This window comes from Ceratotherium simum, chromosome 4, assembly GCF_057802395.1.
Source record: "Ceratotherium simum simum isolate JZ-2026a chromosome 4, ASM5780239v1, whole genome shotgun sequence".
Classification (NCBI taxonomy): Eukaryota; Metazoa; Chordata; class Mammalia; order Perissodactyla; family Rhinocerotidae; genus Ceratotherium; species Ceratotherium simum.
Window position 1 is genome coordinate 7712480 of NC_141903.1, and position 27363 is coordinate 7739842.

At 53.0% G+C, this 27363-nt stretch overlaps 1 protein-coding gene and 1 pseudogene across 2 annotated transcripts in view; one reads left to right on the top strand and one right to left on the bottom strand.

Moving 5' to 3' along the window:
* Positions 1 to 1034: 1034 nt before the first annotated feature.
* NEURL1B (neuralized E3 ubiquitin protein ligase 1B) overlaps positions 1035 to 27363 on the bottom strand; it is a 37615-nt gene continuing 11286 nt past the window's right edge. Inside the window, exons 2-5 of one of the 2 annotated variants that reach the window (XM_087429411.1) lie at positions 17186 to 17731; positions 4215 to 4934; positions 1988 to 2113; positions 1035 to 1640 (exon numbers count right to left, since the gene is read on the bottom strand). In XM_087429411.1, the coding sequence (XP_087285537.1) occupies positions 1396 to 1640; positions 1988 to 2113; positions 4215 to 4934; positions 17186 to 17731 (1637 nt within the window). In that variant the 3' untranslated portion in view covers positions 1035 to 1395. The remainder of the gene's footprint in view (positions 1641 to 1987; positions 2114 to 4214; positions 4935 to 17185; positions 17732 to 27363) is intronic. The other variant, XM_087429412.1, reaches the window with a different exon arrangement.
* Positions 9701 to 13483, top strand: LOC106801581 (cleavage and polyadenylation specificity factor subunit 5 pseudogene; annotated as a pseudogene).

Consider the following 27363-nt stretch of genomic DNA (forward strand, 5'->3'; position numbering starts at 1 on the left):
CAGGTACAGACAAGACAGGGCAGAGGTGGGGCCCAGAAGGGAGGGGCAGGCCTGCCAGCCCATCAGCCCAGGAGTGGTCTGGGAGTCTGCAGAGGTGGGCCCAGGCAGGGGTGAGGGGGTGGGGCAGGGGCCGGGTCCCAGGAAATACCTAGTAAATAGCCCTGGGAAGGGGGAGAGTCCCAATGTCAAAATTTTCAGTTAATGTCTCAGTTATTAGCTACATCTTAATGATAAATTAACCTCTCAGGAATCAGCAGGGAAAGATAAGCTGAGAATCAGAACACAGACCAGTGGCAAAGGCCTGCTCCCCACTCCTGCTCTGCCCCCAGGCTGCCCAGGGATGCCCACAGCCATGGTGGACGGCAGGCCCAGTCACAACAGAAAATGTGCAGAGTTGTCTGTGCCATGGAGTGGCCTTTCCAGCTCCAGGTGCGTCCCTTGCCTCTGGGATTCCTTCCCTCCCCCAGGAAAAGAGAACCTGCCGTGTGTCTTCTCCTGGGGGACGGGAGAGGTGCTACAGACTGAAAGCATCTAGGACGGAGTCAAGGTGCAGTGTGCTCATGATTAGACTGTCTGGGGAGAAGGGGTGAAAAGGATTCTGGAGAGGACACTGCCCAGAGCTCTCGGCTGCAGCACCCATCAAAATTCCTCTCCAAGACCAAGTTAGCAACTAAAAAAGCAAACTGTTCTTTTATGTTCTCTGCCCACCTTCCCCCCAAGGAGCTGCTGCTTTGGAGCTGTAAACAAAGAGCTATTCTTTCCTCCCCTTAGAAAATCTGAGTCCTTTTCTATCTATACCATCCCAGGGAGGTCTGTTTAGGTGCAGGCTTCATACATTCAAAACCAGCTGACGTCACAGCCCCTGAAAGGGAACACTTTCTAGTCGGGCTCATGTCTGGGCTCCAGACTGAACACTCCTTAGTGTTAAACAGCCTCCCAGAGCCAGGATCCCTGCATAAGTACCTGTGCCATCTCTCTCACACATCCTCTCACACATTCCCTCTCTCCCTGGCTCCCTCCCTCCCTCCCTCCCCTTCTCTCACACACTCCACCCAGCCCCAGCGAAAGCACTGCGGCATTGCCAGTTTCGAGTTGCGTGGAGGACACTGCTTCCGGCTGAGGGCCCCGGGGGATGGACGGTCTGCCAGGCAGTTCCTGAGCTTGCTCTGGGGCGGCCTTTTTGGGGGCAAAGCACTTTCGAGCCAGAAGCAGCCCTCGCCTGGGCTCAGACCCCTGGGGCCTCATCTCCACGAGTGTCACGCCTTGCCCACCATTGGAGAGTGGCAGACGAGATGGCCGCTGCCCTTGGACTCCCTGGTGGCCACGGTGGTTGCCCGGCCAAGGGGGCTTCAGAAAGGTGACCTTGCTCTGGCCAAGGCCCGTCGGTGGGCCAGGCTACGGCCTGTAGATCTTAATGACGTCCTTGATGGGCCGCCGGCAGATGGGGCAGCAGGCCCGGGCCTGCCTCTTGAGCCGCAGGCCACAGCTGTGGCACAGGCACATATGTCCACACGTGTAGATGACTGTGTCCACTTCACCATCGAAACACACCGTGCACTCGCCGTTCTTGCTGCCCGCCGGCTCCGGCGGGGAGAACACAGGGGACACCGGGGGACTCAGCGGGGAGCTGGGGGCCGTCACTGCAGGAAGGGAGAACAGGACAGACCTTAATAATGTGGTTCTCAGGTGGGCTCTGCTGGGGAAACCCCAAGAAGGCAGAGCTTCTAGAGCAGCACCAGTGGGGGAACAATTTTGGGAGATATCAATTTTGTTTTTTCTTTCAGGTTTTGCCCCATTCCCCACCTCCCACCCCCAGGCATCAAGCACCAATATCACCCTTTGGCATGGCTTATCTCGACATTTCTCCTCCCTCCAGCTGAGTGCATGGCTGAGGAAGGTGAGGAAGCAGAGGGGCAAGGCGCCAGCAGAGCCGAAGGAGCTGGGCCAGCCGCCAACGCCCACCCCTCCAGGGTTTGCACTTCCTTACCCAGGGATGACTCAGACGCCGAGGAGGACTGGTTGACACTGAAGGCCATGTCGGAATCACTGTCATCCTGGGAGCCACTGAGGGATCCTGATGGAGACGTGGTTGCAGGGCTAGACTGCAGGGTGCCTGAGACCAGAGAGACTCCATCAGGGGCAGCAGGAGGTGGGCCCTGCTGTGCTCGTCCTTGGCTCCTCACTGCTTTGCAGCTTAGCTTCCCATCTGTCTAACAGGAGGACAAGAGCCACCTCCCAGGGCTCTGCTAAGGACTGATGGGATGGTACATGTGTGGTGGACATCTGTTCTTTGCCTACCCAGCCTCCATTCCCATTTATTTCAGAAACAGCACCAGGATTTTTTCTGGGGGCACTACTTCACCCTCACTCACATGATCCAGGCCAGGCCAATAAGAACTTCCACCCCTTGGTCTCAGTGGCGGTTCAGGGAAGGGCATGTAACCCAACAAATGCCATTGAGACCTAATTCTGTGACTTCCACTAGAACTGTTGGGAAAGAAGGGCTCATTCCATTGGGAGGTAAGCCTGGTGCTGTGGGGCCTGCCTGAGAGTAAAACTAACACAGAGGAAAGCAGAGCTCTGAGATGGAGAGACGAGATCCTGATGACATCCCTTTAACACCTAGATCCAGCGGTTGCTGAATCCATCCAATATACTCCTAGACTTTTGAGGTATGTGTACCCATAAAATTCCCTTTTTGTTCAGGGCACTTGGAGTGGGGTTTTGTCACTTGCCAACTACAAGATGCCTGACTAGTAGTGTTCCACATGGATGACTCTCCTTCCCCGAACTCACTGCTAGTTCAGATAATAACGGGTTATTTCTTAGGTGAAGAGAGATGCCTCTTCCCTTACCCTACTTCAGGATGGATGGACAGATAATGCAGTGCAGGCACTGCTGTAAGGTAGGGATCAGGAGGGCAAGTCCCTGGCCTCCAGAAGCAGTTGTCTCCTTTCTACCTTCTCCTGCCTTCTCTTCCTGACCACTCAAGGGCTCCTCCTGGTTCCTCTGGAGGTGCTGGGGAGGGGGGTGAGAAAGATTCTAGGCTTAGTTCTTGCAAACCCCAGTGGGAACTTGGGCAACTCACCTCAGAGTGAAATGACTATGTCTGATCTCCTTAAAAAACCCCCAAAACCCACCAGACGACAACCACCACCCCCTTGCCCCTCCTCTGCCCTCAATCAAACAACAGCAGTCACTGTTATCACTACTTATTAAAATGCTGTAGGTGGCAGGCACCTGCTGAAAGCATTACATGCACCTCATCATTTCACCCTCCGGACAACCCCAGGACGCAGGCAGTTACTCCCTTTCTACACAGAAAGAAACTGAGGCTCAGAGAGGGTCTGTGATTTGCCCAACATCTTCATGGCTGACCCCCAAGTGACTGGGACAGTCATTCAACCTCTCGGTGCTTCAATTTCCTTATCCGTAGCCGGGATAACGACATTGGTTTCATGCGACCATCAGGAGGATAAAATTGAATGAGGTTACAGATGAAATGTTCCTTGTTTCTGTTATCATTTGGACTTTACTTCCTGAAGCAGAAAACGGAGCTGTGCTCTCTGGGAACCTTCCCTGACCCCCACCCCCACCCCGCCAAGCGGGAGAGAAGCCCCCGGCGGAGGCAAACATCACGCCGTGCAGCGCTCCGTCTGGGTGTCTGTGAGCTCCTCAAATGCATGGTCTGTATCCCGTCCTCTGCCATGCCCGTCCTGGAGCCCAGGGCCTGGCCCACAGCTGGTGGTGCTCCGTGTCTATTTCTGGCATGAAGGAGGCAAGAATCATCTCAAAGTAGAATGGTTCAAGCCTCCATTCCATGTTCTGTGGACGCTGTTCTTCTTATGTCCTCTTTTAAGGGTAGCTGTATTTACTTTTTCTCCTGTACTTAATATGCATTACATATGTAAAAAAAAATCCTAACAACGGAAATAGAAATCGCACCGACCATTTACCGACTGCGTAAAGCCTGCCGGGCCCTGACCCCAGCGGGTGCTTAGGCGGCTGCGGACAAAGTGGTCCCGGGGCACCCCTACCGAACTGGCACCTCTAGGTGGAGGCCGGGCGGTTCTGATGTTCTGATGCGCGCTCAAGTGTGGGAACGGGGCGGGGCAGGAGGGGCGGGGGGCTGGGGTTCAGCGACGGCTCAGCTACCAAGCGGCGCCCCCGGTTCCCCGGGCTACGCCCCGCGCACGCGCGGTCGGGGGACTCACCGAGGAGGCGCAGCTGGCCCGCGGCGCCGCCGCGCACGGCGAAGAAGGCCCAGAGCGCCTGCGTGGTGTCGACGCACAGGAGGCGGCCGCGCGGGCGCCCGTTGACGCCCAGGAGCACGTCGCCGCCGGGCCGCAGCGTGAAGCTGAGCGCGTCGCCGCCGCTCGGCACGGGTCCGGCGCGCGCCACCACCCAGTACTCCTTGCGGTCGAGCAGCGCGTCGGGATCGGCCGGCAGCTCGGCGGGCCGGAGGCCGCCGGGGTCGCAGGATGTGATGCCGAAGGCCAGCGCGCCGGGCGCCGCCAGCCCCGGGCGGCCCACCTCCACGAAGAGGCTCTCGCCGGGCCGCAGCGGGCGCTCGGAGAAGACGAGCGTGCGGCCGCCGTCGGGCCGCGGCGCGCAGGCCACCTTGCGGTCGGCCGACAGGCTCACGTCGGGCCCGCGCGTCGCGTGGAAGCGCAGGTCGGCCTCGAGCAGCGCCGGCGACGACGCGGGCCGCGGGCGCTCGCGGGGCCCGCACGGGATGGCGGCGGCCGCGGCGTCGGCGGGCGGCGGGCCGGGCGCGCGGCCCAGCGCCAGGTGGCCCAGCTTGGCCACCACCTGGTTGTTCTCGAGCTCGTTGTTGTCGAAGTTGGCCGCGTCGTGGCTGCTGGGCGGCAGGCAGGCGCTGAAGCGGGCCTGGCTGAGGCGCGCGGGCGGCAGCGTGTCGGCGAAGGCGCTCTCTGCGCGGGGACAGAGGGGCGGTGAGCGCGCCCCCCCCCCCCCGCCCCGGCCTTGACCGCCGCGCGCCCGGTACCCCGCCTCGCCCCTTCGCCTGCTGTCCCTGCTTCACTTGGGAGCTTAGTTAAGAAGCACAGCTGCCCAGGATCGGATGAGCATCATCCTGAGTCTACCTGACATACTCTGATCTCCGGGGTGGGCAGATAGGGCCCTCCCTCCCCTTCCCTGCCTCCTCCTCTCCCTCCCTCCCTCCTTCCTTCGTCTTCCCTCCTCCCGTCCCTCCCGCAGAGGTTTTCATCCTTTGAAGATGTAAAGGGCATTTGAAAATCCTTTATTGTCTGCCTCCCTGACTAGAACCTAAGCGCCAAGGAAAAGCGCAGACCCTGTATATGTGGCCTTATTATGTGACAGGTATTGTTGGAAGCTCCTTTCACATGTCACCTCATGTAGTCCTCAGACAACTTGGGAGGTGTGTCCTGTTTCTACCCGTCGTTTAGCAAGGAAGGGAGCTGAGGCACGAAGGGGTTAGGGAACATGACCAGGGTTACACAGCAGCTCAGTGGCAAAGCCACGGCTCGAACCTCGGCTGTCTGGCCCCCGAGCGCGGGCTGTTCCACACGCGCTGACTCTGAAAGGAGGCCCGGCCCGGCCCGCGCTCGCGGCTGTGTCGGCAGCACGGAGCCCGCTGCCTGGGTGTCACTCACAGTGAAGGTGTGAGGTTCCTATAAGCGATGGACTCCCTTTACAGAACAGGAAACTAAGAGGGAGTTTTAAAAAAGTCACAGTCATGAAAATATTTTGGTATAATTTTTAGTAATATGAAAAATGTTCTTGATACTATATATTATAGTTAAGCAAAAAAGCAAAATAAAAGTAGTGTTTATCATTCAGGTAATCCTGGTCTTCATCTTTTGCTAGATTACTTGTTGACCGTCTCCCCAGCTAGAATATGAGTCACTGGAGGGCAGGGTCTGTGCAGTCTATTCACCACCGTGTTCTCAGGGCTTAGCAGAGTGCTTGGCAAATAGCCTTCATTATTATGTAGTTTATTGGATGAATAAATGAATGAATGAGGTCTCTAGAAGAAGCTGACTGCCACTCTGAATAACAAATCAGGGAAAGAAAGAAACAGTCATTAAAGTATTTTGAAGTTTTTTTAGTGATAAATATATTCTTGTTAACCATAACAAGTAAACAAAGTAAGAAAAAGTGTTTCTCAGACTTTTTTAAACCAGAGCCCTCTAGCTAAGATTTTGTTAAATGTTACCATTCTGTAATTTCTATCATGGAAAAAAATATTTTTCTCTTTAGTTTTCCAAGTATAAAATTAAGTCATAATAATAAACATGCATTTTCAAAAAGCATGCCCTAGCCCCTGGTGAGAGTCTGATATGGTACTCCGCCCCCCCCCCCCCCCTCCATATAGGGCAGATTTTGTAGACTGGCCATCCAGGTTCTGGCCCTGCCTCACAGACCTGTTTGGTTGGCCTACTGGTGTTTTTTCTTTTTTCTTTTCTTTTTTTTTTTTTTTTTTAACTTTTTGAAATATAAACATATACAAATAGTATAAGGAATGCTTATTACCCAGATTCAACAATTATCAATTCATGGCCAATCTTGTTTGACTGACACCCCCACCAACTCTCACTTGTATATTATTTTGAAGCAAATCCTAGACATGGTATTTCATCTGAAAAATTTGAGTATGTCTAAAAATAAGACTTCTTATATTGTGTCTGAGAATATGCGTTTTTCCCAGTTTGTTTGAATGAAGATCCAAATAAAGTTCACTCATTGTCATTGGTCTCTCTTAAGCTATAGTTTGCCTCTTCATCTCTTTTTTTCCATTTGTTTGTTGAATAAATCACCACTTGGTCTTTTAATTTTTTTTTGAATTAGTAGCCAATACTTCTGAATCATGAGATTTCACTGAAACTAGATTACAGCCTCTCAGAACATCAGGAGGTCTGATAATACAGGCCTGAATTCCGGCATGGCAACAGGGCTGCCTGCCCCTTTGTTGATGTTTGCTCTCTTTCCCCATGGCCCTGGGCGGGCCCCCTGCACCCACCTCAGCTACTTGCTTGGGATCTGTGGGCATCTGAGTGTGTAGGCCTTGCCTTAGAGGATGCTTCCCCATAACCTGAGGGGAGAAGTGCGATTTCAGTTTGGTCTTTTAAAAAGTATGTATGTGCGCATGTTATCTATATCTGTCTAAGGTACTTTGTTTATGTGCGTAGAAAGTCAGGTTTTGGAAAGAAATGTAACAAATGTTAATGGTCATTATCTCTCAGGTGGGTGAAATTATGAGGGACTTTTCTTCAGATTTTTCAGTGTTATCCAACATTTCTACAGTAAACATAGCTACTACAAAGTTTTATCATCAGAAAACACCCCAATATTTTAAAAAATCAAGTTTTCAATTAATCTTTAACACTGTGGGAAAACTCCCATGATATAACATTAAGTGAACAAAAGAGGACACAAAACTGAATACATGATTTATCAGATTCTAATTGTGTGGGAAATGTATGTATAGGATGCATAGGAAAAATACAGCAAGGAAATACATAAAAATTTGAGGATGGTTTCTCTGAATGGAAATTTGCTTTATAGTTTTCGGATTTTCTCATTTTGGTCTAATGAACATGTACTGATTTTGTAATCAGAAAAAAAAAAGCATGTATAAAAGTAGACCCAAGACAGTTTTTTGAAAAGGCATTTTAGGCAAGGAGATGTTTCCGGTGTAGCATCTACTTCTGGTGGAGCCTCGGTGTAATGCACTTTCCCAGGCCTCTCTGCCCCACCGTCCTGTTAGGCCACGCTTAAAGGCATTGGCCGTGGCTCGCCCTGGGCCTCTGCTCTTGCCAACACACTGCTTCTGTTCCCCACCCCCAAAGCGCCTCCTTCTTGCCCCTAACAACTGCACACACGAGCCCATCCTTCAGTGCAGCATCCTAATTAAGAGCATGGCCTATGGAGATGGGTAGATTTAGGTCCAAGTCCTGGTGTCAGCCCTTCCTGGCTGTGTTACTTGAAATCATTTCACCTCTCCAGACCTCAGCTTCCTGAGCTTAAAATGGAACAGTGCTAGGACCCCCCTCCCCCCATGTTGTTAGGGAGATTAAATTAGATGCTTTATAAAGACTGTAGCACAGAACATGGCACAAAGTGCTAATTATTATCATCATTCCTTCATTTATTGAACAAAATGTATAGACACTCGCCACATACCAAGTGCTACGCTGGGCACTGGGTGAAGAGAGGTGCACGAGCAGGCGTGTCTCCTGTGTCCACGAGTTCCCATTCCAATGGGAGAGATACTTTAATGAGGCACCTGACAGAAAACTGTGTAAGTACAGACTGTGATGAGTGCCACCAAGAGCCACAGGGGTCTGTGAAATGGGCACATTTCAGTGGGGGAACTCAGATTCCGAGAGGCCAACTGAGTTACTTCAAGTCACACAGCCAGGGAGTGACAGAACCGGGCCTCTCTAAGAGTGTGTAAAAGGGGGACTTGGTCAGAAGTGTGGCCTGAGAGTGGGTCAGACCAGGCCTCTCTGAGAGTGACCAGGGAGCTAAGACCTGAAGGCCAAGGGAGTGGCGGCTGGGAAGTGGGCTGTAAGCACTCCAGGCAGAAGGAATAGACGGTGTGAAGGAACAGCATTTCTCAGGTGAAAGCTTGGTGTGTTTGTGAGGCTGACGTTACAACGCGTGTGACAGCACTTAGCCTGGTACCTGGCACACAGCAGCCCCTCAGAAAAGGCTGGGTTCTCACTTTATGTCTATACAAGGAGCTCTGTGCCCCTCAGGCATTGTCCCTGAGTGAGACAGGCCCAAGATGGGCTTGGCCTGGGCCTGACATTTGAGAATCTACCTCTCAAAAGACTCTTGTGGAGAACCAGCTGGCTACAGGCAGAAATCCCACATCAAGAGGCCACCAAGGGAGCTTATCAAGACTTCCCAGCTTCTAACCTGTGACTCGCCTCCAAACCCAGCCTCTGGACCTGATGAAAGTATACACAGCCATCTTCTTGAGCACCTACCAGATGCAACTCCAAGCATTCATTATGCCCATCAATCCTCCCCACTATCCCATGCAGCTCTGTAAAATGGGCACATTTCACAGTGGGAGACCACTGAGGCTCTGAGAGGTGGGGTGAGTTATTCAAGGTCACACAGCCAGGGGTGACAGAAATGGGATTCCATCGCAGGCTACGAGACTCCAAAGCCAGGCCCCTTGACCAGTGGCAATAGTGCCTCCTAAATGCAGCTGTCCTTGTTCAGCTCTTAGAGCTGCCCAGCATGTGTACTCAGCCTCAGGCCAAGGGGTTCTTGGAGTTGCAGTCCCCAGGGGCCTAATAGGACCCCCGAGAGGACAGGTCCCCCTGAACATCCACTGAGCACTATCACACAGCAGCAGTCCCAGGCCAGGCACAGGGAGGCTGGGATGGGCTCCCTGACCCCCCACTCTCCCTGGGCCACCTCCAGGGCCTGGCTCTGGAACTTGGAGGGAGCTGGGTTCTTCCCTTCTGTAGCTCTCTCAGGCCAAATATGTCTGGGGCTGGAAGTAAATCAGAATTTATATCCCAAGAGAAACCATCTTTGTGTGAAGATGAAAATGAAGGCTGGAGGAACTGGAGACAGAGGGGACCATCCATCAGTCACTTCATTGTCTCTGAAGGACTGATTGGGACATGCACTGGAGGCAGAAGTGGCAGGATGTGCTGACAGAATGGATGCAGGGCAAGGAAAAGAGGAATCAAGGATGACTCCTGAGGTGTGGGACCTATCCACCAAGTGGGTCGCTGACAGTGGGGACAGCTGTCTGAGCGTGTTCAGTGTGGGATGCCTCTCGGATGCCAGGAGGAGATGTGAGTGGGCAGAGGGAAGTCTGGAGTTCAGGGGAGGCGTCAGGTCTGGGAATATGGATTTGGGAGCCAACAGCCTAGAGATGAGGCTCAAGGCCCAGCAACAGGCTCGGATCATCTGAAGAAAGAGGGTAGACAGAGAAATGGCTTTGCTTTATGACTGTTTGTTAAACTCTACACTTGTTTTATACACTTTTCTATAAGCATGTTGTATTACATGATTTAAAAGTAAGAAGGAGAGAGAGAAGAGAGCCCAGGATAGAACCCTGGGGCTCTCAGCATGTGGAAGCAGGCAGGCGAGGAGCCAGCAAGGAGGCCAAGGAGAAGCAGTGGGGAGGTGAGAGGAAAACCAGGAGCCTGTGAGGCCAGGAGCCGAGAGCAGGTCAGAGAGGCGGGAGAGGTCACCTGTGCTGAAAGCCAGAGGCCAGGTAAGAGGATGGAGACGTGAGCTCCGGATTCGGAGCGTGGGGCTGAAGGCTGAGCGTGCAGGCTCAAGTCGGGTGGAGCGGTGAGGACAGCTCTGCTGCAGCCAGGTTTTAGTGCACGAGGGAGCAGTCTGATAACACTGCATGAGGAGGACTGCAGAAGGGGTTCTGATGGTACCCGAGTACCCCGTGTGTTACTGCTGCAGCTGGGAACAACTTTCTTCAAAAGATCTGGTGGTGAACTTAACCCAGGAGAAGATGAAGTTGAAGGACCACAACACTTACTGACAGAGATATTACGTTGTCAAAGTGGAGTCCTGCCAGTTTGGGTCATTGATGACCACACGGGTGACCAGTAGAGACCAAATTTTGAACCTCCTCAGTATGCATATATTCCTGCACATATTACAAAGCCTAAGGAGTATAAGAAGTTGTTTTTGGTTCAACTTCAAGAGAAAGCCTGTCTGCAGTCCCTAAGAACTACAAGCTGGTAGCTGTGCCATTGTTTGAATCGTGTTCCCGTGCACCAGGCTGTGGACCCACCATTTCTCATCTCCCTCAGCTTCTGCGCAAGTTCAATTTTATATACAACTGGATTCCTGTGCAGTGGAGACGTAAAAGAAGCCGTCTCTGTGAGCACAGCTATACACTGTGTAGAATAAACATGGTAGAAAAGTTTATCTCTTCCCCAATCCTTAAAGTGCCACCTACTTTCCATTGTTTGAACAGTAAAGTTAATATGAAGAACCAGTGGTGTAAACAAATGTGATAATGTTTATTACTTTTGGGTCTACTCATACATTTTTGTACAACATTAAAGAAAGTGGACTTCTTTCTGTTTGTATTTTCTTTTTAATTTCATGTTTAAAATGTTTAAAATTCAAACTTAAAATTAAAAAAAAAATCTCACTGGGATGAGCTGAAGAGGGAAATGGAGAGGGTGGGAGAGACAACATTTTTGAGAAAGTTTTGCTCTGAAGGAGGGCAGAGAAATGGGACAGCAGCTGGCAGAGGAAATTATCAAGGGCATGTTTTTTTTAAAGATGGAAGTTACTAGAATTCTTTTGTGTGCTCATGCAAATGATTCTGTGGAGAGGGAGAAAGTGAGGCTGGAGAAAGGGACAAATGATAGGAGCAATGTCCCCGAACAGGTGAGAGGGGACAGGAGCAGAGCTCCTTCAGCCATGGCCCCAGGAGGGCAGGCAGCAAGGCAGGGATGCTGGGGTTTGAGAAGAGAAGGTGTGGATGTCGTCTTGGGCATGCTGGGAGTGGACCCCAGGTCTGTGGGCCACTGAGCCCATGCTTTTCCAGATGCTTCTCTACTGTCAACCAAAGAAGACTGGACCTGGAGAAAGACCTCAGTTGGACCCTGGCCAGTCCTGGCTGTGACCTCAGTTCCCTCCTGCAATGTGGGGACCGTCACCTCTGTCTCACAGGCCCCTGGGGAGGATTAATGGCAGAACTGTGGAATAACAATGTGCTTGGTGCCGTGCCTGGCACATATTAGGCCCTCAGGAGCCCCTAAAGGACAGGCCAGTGGCCACAGAGTGGAGACTCACTCCAGACTGGGAAAGCACAACCCTCCAGGCTGCCGTGCCAGGCAAATGCTTTACTGTGGGGGCGAGGAGGTGGGCACTGGTCTGGCTGTTTGTAAAGAAAACATTAACTGCAAAAGCCAATTATAGGGTGCAGCTCCCCACTGGGGCTCTGGATGAAGCCAGCTGCAGCCCTTCCTCCCTGCCTGATGTGGGCGCCCACAGGCCCCACATGGAGGCACCTCTCTGGGCCCTGGGCCAAACCCCCCTCCCCCACCACGTCCAATGCTCAGCTGGGTGACCTCGGGCAAGTCCCTGCCCCTCTCTGGGCCTCAGTATCCTTAGCTGCAGCATGGAGTGGTGCACTCAGACCTCTAGGTCCTGCATTTAGATCCAAAAGTTCAAGTCGTTTTCACACACTTTGTTCATGACACTAACCAACAAACACTGACTCTAGAACGGCCAACTGTCAGGTGACCTTGGCCACGTTATCCATGCATGCCGAGCCTGCAAAAGGGGATGATACTATTTCCTGCCTCACAGGGTTCTTGTGTGGACTAGAAGACATCACCTAGGTAAAGCTCTCAGCATGGGGCCTGGCACATAGTAGGTGCCCCGTAACTAAATTAATGGAGGGGCTCGAGGCTTTCGAGATGCGTAAATGACTCCCTTCCAAAGCCTATGCAGAGCTGCTGTTCCTGGCTGCCTGGCGTCCACCCCCTTCTTCTGGTCCCAGCTCCCAGCTTTTCCTTTGAGGGAACTCCCCACCCCTACCTCCCACTTCCACTCATTACCTTGAAGAAAGGGCCTTAACCTGGCCGGTCACTCTCTCCAGCCCCTGGCCATGGAGGTCAGTGAGGCTAAATCCTGGGACTTTAGCTGGAAAGCAGCTCTCTTACTGGAGTGGTTAAGTTGGTGGGACATGGGACCGGAGCTGCCGGTGGCCTTACCCCCACCCCAAAGAGAGAGCCCGCCTGAGGATGACACCAACAAAGACGACAGCCGAGCCAGAAATACAGGCAGGCCGATACTCCAGGTGCTGTTCCTTAGGCCCCAGCATCAAGCCAGGCTTACAGGCAGCCGTTCCCTGGAATTTTCAGTCACAGGAGACATTAATTCCGTCCCCCCCCTTATTATTATTAGTTTTGCTTAAACAAGATTGAACTGGTTTCTGTCACTTGCAACCAAAGATTTCTGGCAATATAGCCTGTAACGCCGTGACCTTGGGCTGGCACTGCCTGTTGGGTCTGACCAGCCGTCCACCACTGGACGGAAGGATAATGGGGCTATGACACTGACCACTCCTGAGCTGCCTGGAAGAGGGACAGGGCTGTCCCAGGACAACATGGGGCTCAAACTTCAGGACTCCAGGAGAGGGCTTCCTCAGACAAGAAAAAGCCAGGGAGAGGAGGGGGAAAGGCGTGCATGATCTGGCTGAACTTTCCTCTCCTGGGTCCAGAAACTGCTAAATTCAGCAGAGAGTAATTTGCCTGGGCTCAGCCTCTTCTCTTTGGTCCAGAGGAGCATCCAGAGTAATCACAGGCTCTCAGGATCGACCGCTCTGGGGCCCAGCAAGCCCATCCTGGTCTGTGCCTCAGAGGACGGTAAATTAGCGGCCACAGAGCAGCCCTGTGGGAGAATGTGCCCCACAGTGCACTTTGCCTGTGTGGGGGTACTAGTGGCAACGCAGGTGCCCATCAACACAGGAGGCCGCTGGTGAACAAGGAACCAGACAGACAAAACTTAAAATGGGGCGAGTGAAAAAAGAAAACCAGAATAAGATCCTTAGCACAATACCATCCATATATGCATATAAAACAACTCTACATATTTTTTACAGATGACACACTCAAGGGCTTATGCCAAACACCAGAGTGGTGCCCAGCTGGGCATGGGAAGGCATGAATGGGAGTGGGGATTTGGGATGCAGCAGAAAAGTCAAACAGAGCAAGAGATGGGGCTTGCGTGCTCCAGTGATGATCCCATGCCCTGAACTGAGAGGTCTGAAGCATTCAGCTTGGCACCCAGCGGGAGGAGGGACAGGCATCCAGGCAAAGAAGACTGCTGTGATCACAACCCTGCCTGCACCCCGGGGTCACCTGAGGAGGCTTAAGAGAGCCAGATGCCTGGGAGCCACACTGAGGTTCAGATTTCATTGGCCTGGGTGCAGCCTGGGAAGCGGGGTCTTCAGAGCTCCCTCGGTGACCCCAACGTGTAGCTGAGGCTGAGAACCACCGAACCTGGGTTCCCATCCTGTCTCTGCCACTCACAAGCTTGGCGGTTTTAGGCAAGTCACTTCCCTTCTCTGAGCCCTGGATTCTTTATCTATTCTGGACTTTTCTATTCCAAAGTTTCACAGCTGACAATCTCTAAAGGAATTATGTCACCTCCTTGCTCCTTGTGAGGAAAAGGCGGCCAGAGGGCTCTGGATAACACGAACGCCGGCTGCCTTTTATTTATCATGTGGTGCCTTGGACACCACCCTCAGGAAGCCCAGTTCTCTGGAATTGGGAGGGGGGCCCAGTTACGGTGGGCTTTTGCGGTTCTCATGTTGCCTCACCCTGTACTGTATTATTACCTGCTGCCTGGACTCAAACCACACCAAAACATGACTGCTTAGCTTTCTTCTTATTTTTATTATAACTTTTTTTTTCTGACTATAAATCATTGTTGATAACTTTAGAGGAAAAAAAAATCACCCATAATGTCTTTACCCAGATGTAACCAATGTCAATTTGCTCTTCCCCCAGGAAAGAAACATTTATTGAGCCTTGATCACCTGCCAGAAACTTCCCTATTATCTTATATAACCTTCAGAAAGGAAAATAACTTTATTGCCCTTTCTGATTGTAAAAGCAATATAAGCTCTTTAACATATATATTAAAAAAAAAAGGTAACTCACAGAGGTACAAAGAAGGAAGTGAAATTCACCTAGGATCCCATCACCCGGAGATGGAGTTCCTTCTTGTCTCATTTCCCCTGTTGCGTGTATTTGTGAACATCGCCCTGTGGCACCTGTGCGAGGTGTGCCCGGCAGCTAGCACGCCCCAGCACTGTCTGCAGAAAAGGAACCTACGGCTCACGTCTGCCACAGTACACGGTGTGCCAGCCGGCCCTCTCCCTTCCCTCCAAGGGGGTGGGACGTCGGAGGGGCTCAATAAAGGTTTGTTAACTGTACAAATGACTGAGGGTAAGAACTCACGATTCCTCACAGGTTTACACAGTCTCATTAAGTCATTAGAGACTGCTTCCAATCTGTATTTTTTAAAAATCCAAATCCACTTGCACTGATTACGGAGTGGCTGTGATTTCTCGGCTGTCACCCCGAAACATGGGCTGTCTGAGGGGGCAGGTGAATGAGGCGTGATTGCTTCCCTGCTCTGGAGGAATAAAGAGCCCTGAAGACAAGTGACGGGAGATCCAGGAGGTTTTAGAAACCCCCATTTCCTGGAGGTGAAATACCAAAACCTTCCACGGAAAAGAGTGTGGAGGGACATGGTTAAAATACCCCACTAAGGCCCCAGCTTAGAGGGTGGGTAGCTATTCACAATCTAGTCTGCCTAAGCCTGGAATTCAGGCAAGTGCTCCAGCCCACGTGCAAATGGGCAGAGGTTCTTATTTCTTAGCTGTTATTTCTTGAGTGCCTTCCACGTGGTGGGCACTGTGCTGCATCACTTTCCCACACCATCTCACATCACCCTGCCAATAGTCCCATGAGGTGGGTGCTCATGAACCCATTTCACAGAGGAAGAAACTGAGGCACAGAGAGGTTCAGTCACCTAGCCAAGGCCCCAGAGCTGGCAAGTGGAGAGCCAGCTGTGAAACAGAGGTCTGTGTGACTCCCAACCCTCTGCTCTTAGCCACTCAGAAGTTCTGCTGCTTTCCTTCTAGTGGGGCAGAGGGAGGGAGGGCACAGCCAGATGCATGCATCTTCCCTCCTTGCCCAATGGTGGAGTCGGGGGTGGTGGTGGGCAAGGAGCCCAGACCAGGGTTTTCCTTCAAGAAGCGGGGCTGGGTAACAGCCCAAACATTCAGATATACAAACTGTGGTACGCCCACATCATGGAATACTACTCAGCAATAAAAAAAGGAACAAACTACTGATACATATAGCAACAATGTGGATGAAGCTCAAATATACTGTGTTGAGAGGAAGAAGGCAGACACAAATGCATATATACTGTATGATTCCACTTAGATGAAGTTCAAGAACAGGTGCCAGTAATCTATGGTGGACAATCAGGACAGCGGCTACCTCTAGGGAAGAGGAGGGCAGACTCAGAAATGGCAGGTGGGAAGCTTCTCGGGTTCTGGACACGGGCATAAATCTGTCAAAACTCAGAGTTTAGATCTGTGCATTCACTGCAGGTAAACGACATAGAGGGCTGCGTCCAGAGACCTGAGAAACCTGTACTCCAGAAATCGAGGCTGGGTTGGCTCAGATGCAGCCTGTGACTTGAAGAGCTAAGGTCACCAACAGAAAGCACGTCAGTGGTTGCCAGGGGCTGGGGGAGGGGAGAACGGGGAGTGACAGCTTAACGGGTATGGATGTCCCTTTGGGGTGATGAAAATATTTTGGAACCAGATAGACATGATGGTTGCTAACTGAGTGCCACTGAATTGTACACGGTTTACATGTACAATTTTTAAAAAATTCTTTAAAATGGTGGCTTTTATGATATGTGAATTTTACCTCAATTAAAACAAGAGGAAAGAGAGAGAAAGAAATAAGGTCTCAAGATAAAGGCAGCAAACTTTCACCCCCATGAGTTCTCAGCACCAGGACTTCAGCAACAGTGGCTGCCTCCTCCGTCAGAGCCAGGGCTACACTTGTCTGCCCGCCTGCCTGCCCAGGGGATCTTGAGTCCCCTAACGGGGGCCTGGACCTGGTATGACTGCTCACTGCCTGGGTGGTGTAGATACTCGAGAATTAAGGCATAAATCTGACTGCTGAGTAAGTGGATGTGTGAGTAAAATGAATGAATCAGCAAATGAATAAATACATGTGTGAATGAGTGAATACATGAATGAATGAGTGAGTGAGTGAGCAAACGAACAAAGGAGTAAAGGAACGAGCAAAGGAATGGATGAAAGAACGGCGAGTGAATGAGCAAGCGCCTGAATGAAGGAGGGAGTGAATGAACCTGGGCCAGAGCGCGGACTCCGGACCCCGCCCGGGGAGGTTCCAATCCCGGCTTTGCAATGCGAGTCATTTAACCTCTACGTGCCTCAGTTTCCTCACTTGTAAAACAAACGGGGGTGGCGGGTTGTCGTGAGAAACCAATGAGTTAAAATGTGTAAGTTGCTTGGAACAGCGCCTGACACAGTGGGCCCTGTGTGTGCCTAGCACAGAAGGACGCATCCACGCGCACAGCGCGCCTCTGCGGGTCCCCCTGCGGCCGGCGCGCGCGCGCCACCTACCGAGCAGCTGCACCTCGTCGGTGATGCCGTAGACGTCGATGAGCGCCCAGAGCGGGCCGCCCACGGCCACGCCGCAGTGGAAGAGCACGGGCTCGCCGTCGTTGACGCTGTAGAAGACGCGGCCGTGGCGGTCCGCCCAGTAGGCCAGCACGGTGTCGCGCAGCGCCAGGTTCTCGGGCAGCGCCTTGGCCCAGTAGCCGGGTCGCGTGACGAGGTCGGGGCAGGCGTACTTGGGGATGTCCTGGGCGCTCATGAGCGACGGGTCGTGCGCCGTGAAGCCGAAGCGCAGCGCGCCGCTCCAGCCGGGGCGCACGGCCACCAGGCGCAGCCGCACCTGCTCGTACAGCCGGATGGGCCGCTGCGTGAAGGTGACGCCGTTGCAGAAGCTGTTGCGCCGCGTGGCCCGGCGCGAGTGGCCGTCCAGCCGCACGTTCTTGCCCTTGGCCTGCGCATGGAAGCGCGGCGCTTCGCCCAGCACCGGGCGCCGCTCCGGGCCGGGACCGCAGCACGGCCGGGTGGCCAGGAGGCGCGCGGGCGGGCCCGAGTCTGCGGGAGAGACAGGCAGGAGGGTTAGGCCCCCTCGGAACTCTGCCGCCCAGGTTCGGCTTTAATCATCGTTTCCATATTCCATCCTAATCAGACCGGTCATTGAGAAAGTTCCAGCCACACCCAATCTGCTCAGCGCTGCCACAGCAAAGTCACTATACCCACTTCACAGATGAGCAAACCAACGCTTAGTGTGTGTGCACGCGCGCGTGTGTCTGGTGAAGCACTATTCAGAGCTGTTTCACTCGCAGACCGGCCAATACCAATGAGCTTGTCACAACAGCCAGGCTGGGGTCAATTGCCTGCCCCATCCCCATCAAATCCCTCCGCATCTAGAGGCTTCCTCCAAGGGCCACTTCTGGGCTGCAGAGTCCCTGCAAAGGCAACAGAGGCCTTGGATTCTTGGGGAGTAGTGAGGGTCTTTGGCTCCTTTTCTCTGGGCAATTTGTTCAAAAGCAAGACATAAAAGGAAATAGAAAGTATACAGTCTTGAGATCCCCTGACACTAGACTAAAAGGCAATATACAGTGCGGCCTGGAATCCCAGCTCTTTGGCACTTCCTGGCTGTGTGATATCCAGCAGACCCTGTCGCTTCTCTAGCCTGTTTCCTTCCCTGTAAATTGGGGACATTACTTAACTCACACAGCTGCTAAAATATCATGTGGATGAAGGTCTCTGAATGCTGCCTGGCACAAAGTATGTGCTTAATAGGCAAATAATAACATGATCATAATACTGAGGTTCCGAAGGAAACCCAAGCCAGGATTCTGTGGCTTCCCCTCCCCTTTACCCACAGAAAATGAAGGCATTCTTTCTAAGCAGCCTTGGGTTTTCTAGAACATACACCTTTCAGGATTCATTTCTAGGGGAATTTTGCCCCGAAGGACCTAGAGAATCTGGCCTCTGGCCACAAACCCAGGCGGCCCAGTATTGAGGGGGGTTTCATCTTCCCCCCTCCCCTGCTCCATCCTGGGGGCAGTTCCTGGGAGGCTAGCAAGAGTGTCTGCTGCTCCTTCACAACAGCGGCTGAAGACAATTTTCATGGTCATAAGTCGCAGGCCGCCCCTGGGACACAGCGGTCTGCAGTCGTGGGAGAAGAGTGAGAGGCCACTGCAGGGGCGACTCCTCCCACGCCCAGCCCAGTGGTTCACTGTGCTCTGGGCACATCAGGGGGTTCAGTTAATACTGAGGCTAATGGGAGCCAGGACAGAACATGAAGAGAGGCCATGAGGAGGCAGGGAGGCCATGGCTGCCCCTCCCCAGGCTTCAGGGGAAGGACGCCCCAGTCACGGAGGGAGGAAACCGCGTTGGGAAGCTGGGAGGCCCCTCTCCAAACAGAAGCCATTGACCCACGGAAGACAAAATACAGATCTTCCTCGTTACCTTCCTCGTTACCATGTTACCCACTGTAAGCTGGAAGTATGAAAATATCATAAGTCGAAAATGCATTTAGTCCACCTAACCTACAGAACACCCTAGCTTAGCCTCGCCTACCTTAAACGTGCTCAGAACACTTACATTAGCCTACAGCTGGGCAAAGTTGTCTAACATAAAGCCTATTTTTTAACAAAGTGTTGAATCTCTCATGTAATTTCTTAAACGCTGTACTGACAGGGACAGAATGGTTGTGTGGGTACAGATGGGTGTAAGTGTTTCGGTTGTTTACCAGATCACGGGGCTGACCGGGAGCTGTGCTCGCTGCTGCTGCCCAGCATCACGAGAGGGGATCGTACCACATATCACTAGCCCAGGAAAAGATCAACATTCAAAATCTGAAGTACAGTTTCTCCTGAAAGAATATTGCTTTTGCACTGTCATAAAGTCGAAAAATCGTAAGCCGAATAGTTATAAGTTGTGGACCGTCAGTACACGGAATACAGCGAAGGACCCACATGAGAAAAGGAATGCAAGGGACTTTAGCATTCACCCATTTAAGAAATGTTTAGTGAGCACCTCACATGTGCCGGGCACCACTCTAGGCACTGGAAATACAGCAGTCATCCAGACAGATCAAGTTACCACTCTGAGGGAGCTGGGATTCCAGTGGGCAAAGGCAGACAACAAATAAAGCACACTCTACCTGATGGGATGTGTTACAGAGAAAAAGGCAGCCAAGGGAGGGGGCAGAGGTTTTATCTTAGGATTTTCAGGGAGGGCCTCTTTGATGGGTGACTTTTGCGCAGAGACCTGAAGGAGGTGAAGGAGTGAGCCATGAGGGTATGTGGGGCAGAACGGTCCAGGCAGGGGTAACAGCAAGTGCAAAGGCCCTGAGGTGGGACTGTGTTGGTGTGGCTGAAAAACAAGAAGGAAGCCAGTGTAGCTGGAATGGTGTGAGCAAGGGGTGGAGGGGCAGGAAATGAGAGCAGAACTGGGGGGTGGGGCTGGGGGTGGGGAGGACAGCCTACGGTAGTAGTTTGTTTTTTCTTTAGCCAATTTACTCTGAGTGGGATGAGACATTCTTGGAGGTTTAGAGCAGAGAGGTGGTAGGACTGCTCAGGCTGTTGTGTGGAGAGTGGACTGTTGGGGAGAGGGGTGGGCAAGGAAGCTGGGGGCTAGGACAAGGCTCCTGGATTATTCCAGGGCAGGGATGATGGTGGCTCAGATTCGTGAGGAGGACCAGTCCAGGTGGTGAGAAGGGGTCAGATTCTTGATATGTTGTGAGGGTAGGAGAGATGTGGAGTTTTTCGTTTTTAATGTGAGAAATAAAAAACATTCAACATACTTGCTTTGGATGTTTAAACTATATTCAATAAATAAAACAAGTGAAAAAGACCTTTTGGTTCTACAATGAATACTCGAAGGAGAAGCAGAGAGGTGGTAGGGAAGGGCTAGGGAGGAACCAGGGTGGGTCCTGGGGGCAGGGCTTGTCCGTTTTATCTTGATTCCTCCGTGCCCAGCAAGGCCTGGCACACACGGGCACTTGATAAATGCCAGCTGCTGTTTTTCTTGTGGTTAGAGCGAGAGCAGACCCAAGAGATCATCTCCTCCAATGAGCCCATTTTACAGATGGGGAAGTGGGCCCACAGAGGGAGAGGGGCCGGCCAAGCTCAAGGGCAGTCGGGGTCTGGGCAGGAACCCCTTTCCTGGGTTCTTCTGGCCAGGCCACCTCTTATGCAGGGAGAATGTCAGAGGTCACTCCCACCCAAGGAGGGTAGGGGGAGCCCTGGAGGGGCCAGCCAAGCCCCACCTCCCACAGGCCCTGGGCACCCATGAGAGGACTCCAGTTTTCTGTCGCTCCACAACAGCTAGTCACATGGGCACGCGCTGCCTCTGCCTGCTGGGCATCCACTCCTCCTCTCCTGGTTACTGTGCCCCAGTTTCCCTGGGAGACCCAGCTTCCCCCAGCTAGTGGACTGACCTCACCCCAACTCTAGAAATTGGGGTGTGAGCCAGGCCTGGCCAGTTAGATCATTGCAACTTGGGAAGCCAGCCACCTTTGCTTATAAGCCAGGTTGAACGAGGTTTCTGATTCTTGAGATCAAAACTGTCCTGATTGATAGAGTCGCCATGCATCCAGTGACCCTGTATGGGACACCAGCTCTGGGCTGGTCACTTGCCACGCAGTTCCTCATTTAATCCTTATAAGAACCCTACGAGGTAAGGACTACCGATCCACATCACGTAGATGAAGAAATGGACTTTCAGAGAAGTTGAATTACTTGCCCAAAGTCACACAGCTGGCTTAGCTAAGGGCACAGCTGTGACTGAAGACAGATTTGTGTGACCCCCATCCCGCCTTTTTAGCCATTTTATCATACTCTCTCTGCTTTTTAGGAACCAACACAGGATAGACAGAAGGGTTGGGTTGTAGACTTCTTATGTCGGAGAGGGATGCAAGAGGCCACCTGTTGGCTCCTTTTACCCCTGGGCAGGCCTGCTAGACACTGGACTGGTGGAGGAGGGCAACAGGCGAAATGTTCACTCCACTATTCAACCATCCATCCATCCATCCATCTCTGTAGCCATCCGTCCATCTACCCATCTGTCCATCGGTCCATCCATCCATCCGTCCGTCCATCCACCCGTCCATCTTTTCTGCAGACGCATCTGCTGGTGCCAGGCACTGTGAGTGCACAGGTGATCACATAATCCTGTCCTCATGGACATCTGAGTCTCACCATGGTGGGGAAGACACACACAGACAACGACAAGTGGGCAAGATAAAGACCACCTTAGGCGTCAGCACAGGGGACTATAGGGCCTGAAGAAGACCCCGGAGTCAGCCAGGGGCTGGGGGGCAAGCGGTGATGCCCACAGAACCAGGTCTTGAGGGAGAGGGAGAATTCCTGCTGAGGGAACACCAGGGGCAGAGGTGGGGGCAGCTGGACTTGGTGGGGAAGGTAAGTAATATGGTAGGTGTGGCAGAAGGTGTATGAGGTTGGAGAGCCACTGCTCCTAGGGGCGAGCAGCGAGGGTGCCATCTATGATGCAGGAACAGACGGGAAGGCCCTGAATGCCAGCTTGAGAGGCTCAGCCCACACAGCGTAGGGGAGAGGGAGCCACGAAATGCTTCCAGCAGAGCAGGCCAGCTAGAAGGCGCCCCCGAGGCAGCGAGGAGGGTGGACACAGAGCCAGGCTGCAGGCCATCTCGGGAACCACAAGGATAAGCGCAGGGGCCCACTGGAGAGCTATTTCGGCAGGACAAAAATCAAACGAGGGAGGGGAGACAGCAGCCGGGTGTAAACCATCAGGAGAGGCAGCCCAGGGATGGCAGAGCCTGCGTTCTCCAGCCGCTGTGGCCTTGTTGCGAGCCATCCAACTTCTGGGCTGCAGCTTCCTCCCAGTCCAACAGGCCGGATTCTCTCCAAGGTCCCCATAGCTGGCAGACTCTCCAGGAAACATTAAATATGACCACAGATCAAAAGCCCTTTGAGCACCAAAGACCACAAGCCACCCTTACTTTATTTTTATCTCCCCTCCCATCACTGTTGTTTTTCCAACCTTATCACTCCATCAGAGAGTTATTTTACAAACGGCTTGGGAAGCCTGAGCAGATGTTCTATGGGAGGGCCTGGTGATTGAAATGAGCGCTGGGGCGGGGAGCTATCTTGCTTTGTTACTATCCTGGGAAGCTGCCTGCAAAACCAACTATACGTTAGGACAGAATGCAGCCAGGTAACCAGCGAAGTTTACATAGTTCTTTAATCTCGATTATACGATTCCACTTCCTTCAGGGAATGAGGGATAAACACTTCCCCCCCACCCCCCCACCCCCGAGACCAGCGTCCTGATGTGAGATAAAGAAAACCAGAGTAAAAAGTTTCTAAGAGGATGTGTTATATACACCAACTGAAAATGCATCAAGTAGAAGAACCACAGGAGCAGGCTCCAAAGTGTATGCCAACGTCTGTGGTTAGCTTGGCTCCGGGAAAGTGGCTTCTACAAGGAAACTGGGGACGTGGACCCCAGCGGCCTGGCAGAACATCCTAGTTCGGAGCTACCAGTGGAAAACTTGAACTTTATCACTTAAAGCATTGAGATAAAAACTACAGCCACATCATAGAAAGATTGGGAAGGAGGAGACAGACTCCCCCCATCTCCGCACTTGCACATCCTGACCCGCATCACACTTTTCATTGTCTGCGCCAGCCCTTATCCAGGGAAGGACTGCTGGCCGTGTCCTCACTGTGTGCCATGCCTCGTGTCAGATGTTTTCCACAAGTGACTGTAGCTAATCCTCAAAACGAATCTTCATCTACAGGATTACTGTCTCCATTTTCTGGGAGAAAAACAAGGCTCCAGGCAGCAGAGACACTTCCTGCAGCTGCAAGGAGCACCCAGCTCTGTCTGACCCCAAACCAGTGCTCTTCCCACCTCCTCTGACTCCTCCCAGAAGTAGTACAGAAGTACTAAGAACTAAAGAGTACCAAGTACCTTTTCTAACTTCACTGCCATCAGAGCACACAGCAAATTTTGCTTCCTGCCTCTTCTTGTCTAACCCAATGTTACATGAAAAGCATTCTCCACGTGGCTCCCGAGCAGTCACTGTGCTTGTGTTTCACGGCTGCAGAATATTCCATCGAGGGCCCAAATGTCCCCCACCATTCCCCTCCTGGGAATCACTTCAGCTGTTCCCCCACATGGTTCAGTCTCTGGGCACTGAGGTTCCCCGTTGCTGGCACCAGGACCAGATTCAAACAGACACCCTGTCACTAGTGAGGAACCTTCTGCCAGGAAGAGGCCCCCACGCCACACCAGGGACTAGACCTCATGCCCATTTCCTTCCCCGCAAGGCTGAGGACGCTCCAGCCTTGTGAGGGTGCTGCCTCCAGCCAGTGAGCCCCTCCTCTTCTGGCCCGGAGTCGGGGCCCTAAAAACAAGGCAGGGTGGAGGGGGTTTCTGTGAGGGGGGACCCAGTGGAGACCTCTGCAGTGGCCCGTCCTGTGCGTAGGAAGGAAGAGGAGACAGTCTTGGCCAAACCTCATGGTTAACCAAAGGCTGCTCCAGACCCACCAAGACCAGACAGGAGGGTCTTTCTAGCGTTTAGTCAAGGAAGCAATGCCTGGACTCAGAGATTCTGGTGAGTGGCTGCAAACGATTAGGGAGGAGGGGACTCCATTCTCACTAAATAAATGTTGCCACTGCCCAGCCTTGGGCAAGTCCTTCGGGAACTCAGGTGGACACAAGAGCCACTCCGGAGCGGCCCATGGTTTACTTGCATCGGTGTTCTAGAACGCCCTTCACGGGCTCTGGGTTCCAGCCCGTGCTTCGTTGCTAATTTGCCTGAGGGCCCTTGGGAAAGTCAGGGCACCACCCAACGCTGCAGGTTTCTCATCTACAAATGGTGCATGACCTTAGACCCCGTCTCAGGCTGCAGGGAGGGGCAGTGAGAGCACAGAAAGATGAGGCAGAAGACCTGGCACAGAGGAAATGTTTGTAAACATTCATTCCCTTCTCCGTGGGGAACCTCAGGTCCAAGCCCTGGCTGAGCCCCTCACCTCCATCTCTCCCATGTTCTTCATTTTCTAAATGTCAGTTTGAGAGGCAGTTAAAAAGAGCAAGAGCTTGGAGTCAGACAGACCTGGGTTTAAATTCTGGTTTTGTCATTTCTTAGCTGTGTGATCTTGAGGTATATGCTTAACTTCTCTGGGTCCCTCCGACCAGATCTGGAAACAAGTAAGTCATCTCCACCCTGCAAGATCGCTCATCAGACACATGCGGTGTGGCACATGGTGGGCCTTCACTCAACTCTTGGTGTCTCCCTTTAACCACCGTAGTCAGATCCTTTGACGAGAAAAGGTTTATTCCTGGGTCAGAGTGTCTACTTGGGGGTCTGGGGAAAGACATCCTGAATCGTTTCTCCCATGGAGGGCTGGTGACCTTGTTCAGGAAAGGCCTCTTGAAAACCCTAGGGTCACTTTCCTTTGGTGTCCGAGGACAGAGGTCTATTTTTAAGCCATCCCAGCAGCGTCCCATGTGCACTGGGCCACCCCCTGAATGATCTTCGCTCACCACCCTAACCCAGCCTTCCTTTGATCTAAAAAGAGCCCGAGGAAATGGCATTTACCACCAGGAGGATGGCAGGAAGCAACAGCCCTGGCTTCTCTGACCGCCCGATGACGGCTTCCAGAGAGTTGGCATTCAGCAGATGGCGTTCTGGCCGCAATTCTCAGCAGATTCCGCTCCGCTGGGAAAGGGAATTGCCAACCGGGACAAAGTCCATTCTGCCCCTCCTTTCACAGAGGACTTGACCAGCCTTTTACGAGCCCCTGCTACGTGTTGGCGTGGGCCACCGTGCACTGGGCTGAGTCTTCGGGACGACCCTGCAGAGTAGGTTTTATCACCGTCATTTTCCAGAGGAGGAAACCAAGGCTGCAAAGCTGGGCAGGCTCGGGCCCTCGTCCCACCTGCCACCCTTTTTGCGAGGAAGCCGACTGTGACCTTTGGGGGCATGGGTGTGTGCCTTGTTAAGGGTGATGAAAGCTGCACAGGCCTCTCTCCCTCGAAGCATACTCACTCTCCACGCACACCTGACAGACAACTCCAGGGGCCTTCCCAACCCACATAACATCCAACCTCCTGTGGACCACAGGTGAGAAATCCGGGTCAAGCGACATTTGCCCAAGTCCAAAATTCAAACCAACACTGTCGGCGATAGGAAGCAGCATGGTGTGTATGCGTGCGTGCGTGCGTGCGTGTGGTGGGATGTGCTTCACAGAGGAAAAGGCAAGGCTGATATCTGGCAAGGCTTCCCACCACCCAAGGCAGGGCACAGATTTGTCTCCTTTGCCATTGGTGGATTTGAAAGTGGGCTGGAAAAAAAATAACAACCCTCCCTCACCTCTGCCAACTGGGGCAGTGACATGCGCCTGGGAGACAGACGCCAGCTTATTGGGACTTTGTTCTGTTTCAGAGGCCTGGTCGGCCAGCACCCCGGGTGGAAAGGGGCCAACCCACAATGGAAACAGCCACCCTGCTCCTCCCCTCCCCTTTTCTTTGCAAACAAAACCCAGTCACCCTGGTGGGTGCAGCCGGGAAGGCCGACACTCCTGTCAACAGCTGCAGGGAGGCCCGGGAGGGAGGCCGGGGGTCACGAGACACTGCTTGTTGGGAGAAAAGTCCACTCCTTCCAGGCCGAAGTGGCAGCCCTCTTTGCTCGAGTGGGCTCAGATGCACCGAGTTCCCAGGGGCTGAGGTCATCCGGATGCCCCTGGAAGTGTGCTCAGCGGAGTCGGGATTCCCAGCTGGCTCCGACCCTCTGCTGGGCCCCTCGACTGAGGTCTTTTCTTGATAAACGGACCCAGGAACCTCCACCCTCAGAGGCGGCAGCTCCCAGGGTTAGGGCCCCACTGCCGTGGAGGGGTAGGGGAACATGCCCTCATTCCTTCTCCACTATATCACTTCCTCCTTCGTCTGACATTTATGGCGCTTCCCTCCATGCCAGGGCCTGACGAGTAACACACAGTCCCTGCCCCCTCGAGCTGAGAGACCACAGTGGGGACAGCCACATACAGACACCATGACTGCACAGGGTGGTCAGCACAGAGGGCTAGGCCATGGGGACGCTCCTCAGAGGAGCCACTCTGCAGACTTAGGAGAAAGTGGCTGGGAGGATGATAAAGGATGGGAAAGTGGGTTTCAGGCAGAGGGAACAGCACAGTCAAAGGCCTGGAGATGAGAATGTGATGGGAAGTGCAGGGAGTATAGTGCAGAGAGGAGAGGGGCAGGTGGGGAAGGAGTCAGGGGCTGCATCACAAAGGGTCTTAAAGGCCACACAGAGGAGGTGAATGTCCTCAAGAAGGCTCTGGGGGCCACTGAAGTGTTTGGAGCAGGGAAGAACCCCTGAGGATCCATTTCTCTGAACGCGACTCAGCCTCTGGGTCTTCCCATAGAAACTGTCCCTTCTTCTCTCTCTTGCCTGTCAAAATGACCCAGCACAGCAGGAGTGAGAAAACAGTCCAGGTTTCAAACGTCGCTTCCAACGGCTGGCACAGTCCCACCCTCGGCACCTGCTTCTTCTCCAGGCAGCCCCTGGCAGCTGCTGGGTGATAAGCTGGCTGAGTCTGCCAACTTTCTCCTTCTCTTTGCCTTGAGGGCAGCCATTCCCCGGGCCTGGGTGGTATCCAGACGCTGGCCGCTCGCTAACCTCAGCCCCAGGTGGGCACCTGCAGGGCCCCGTCCTGACTCTTGGG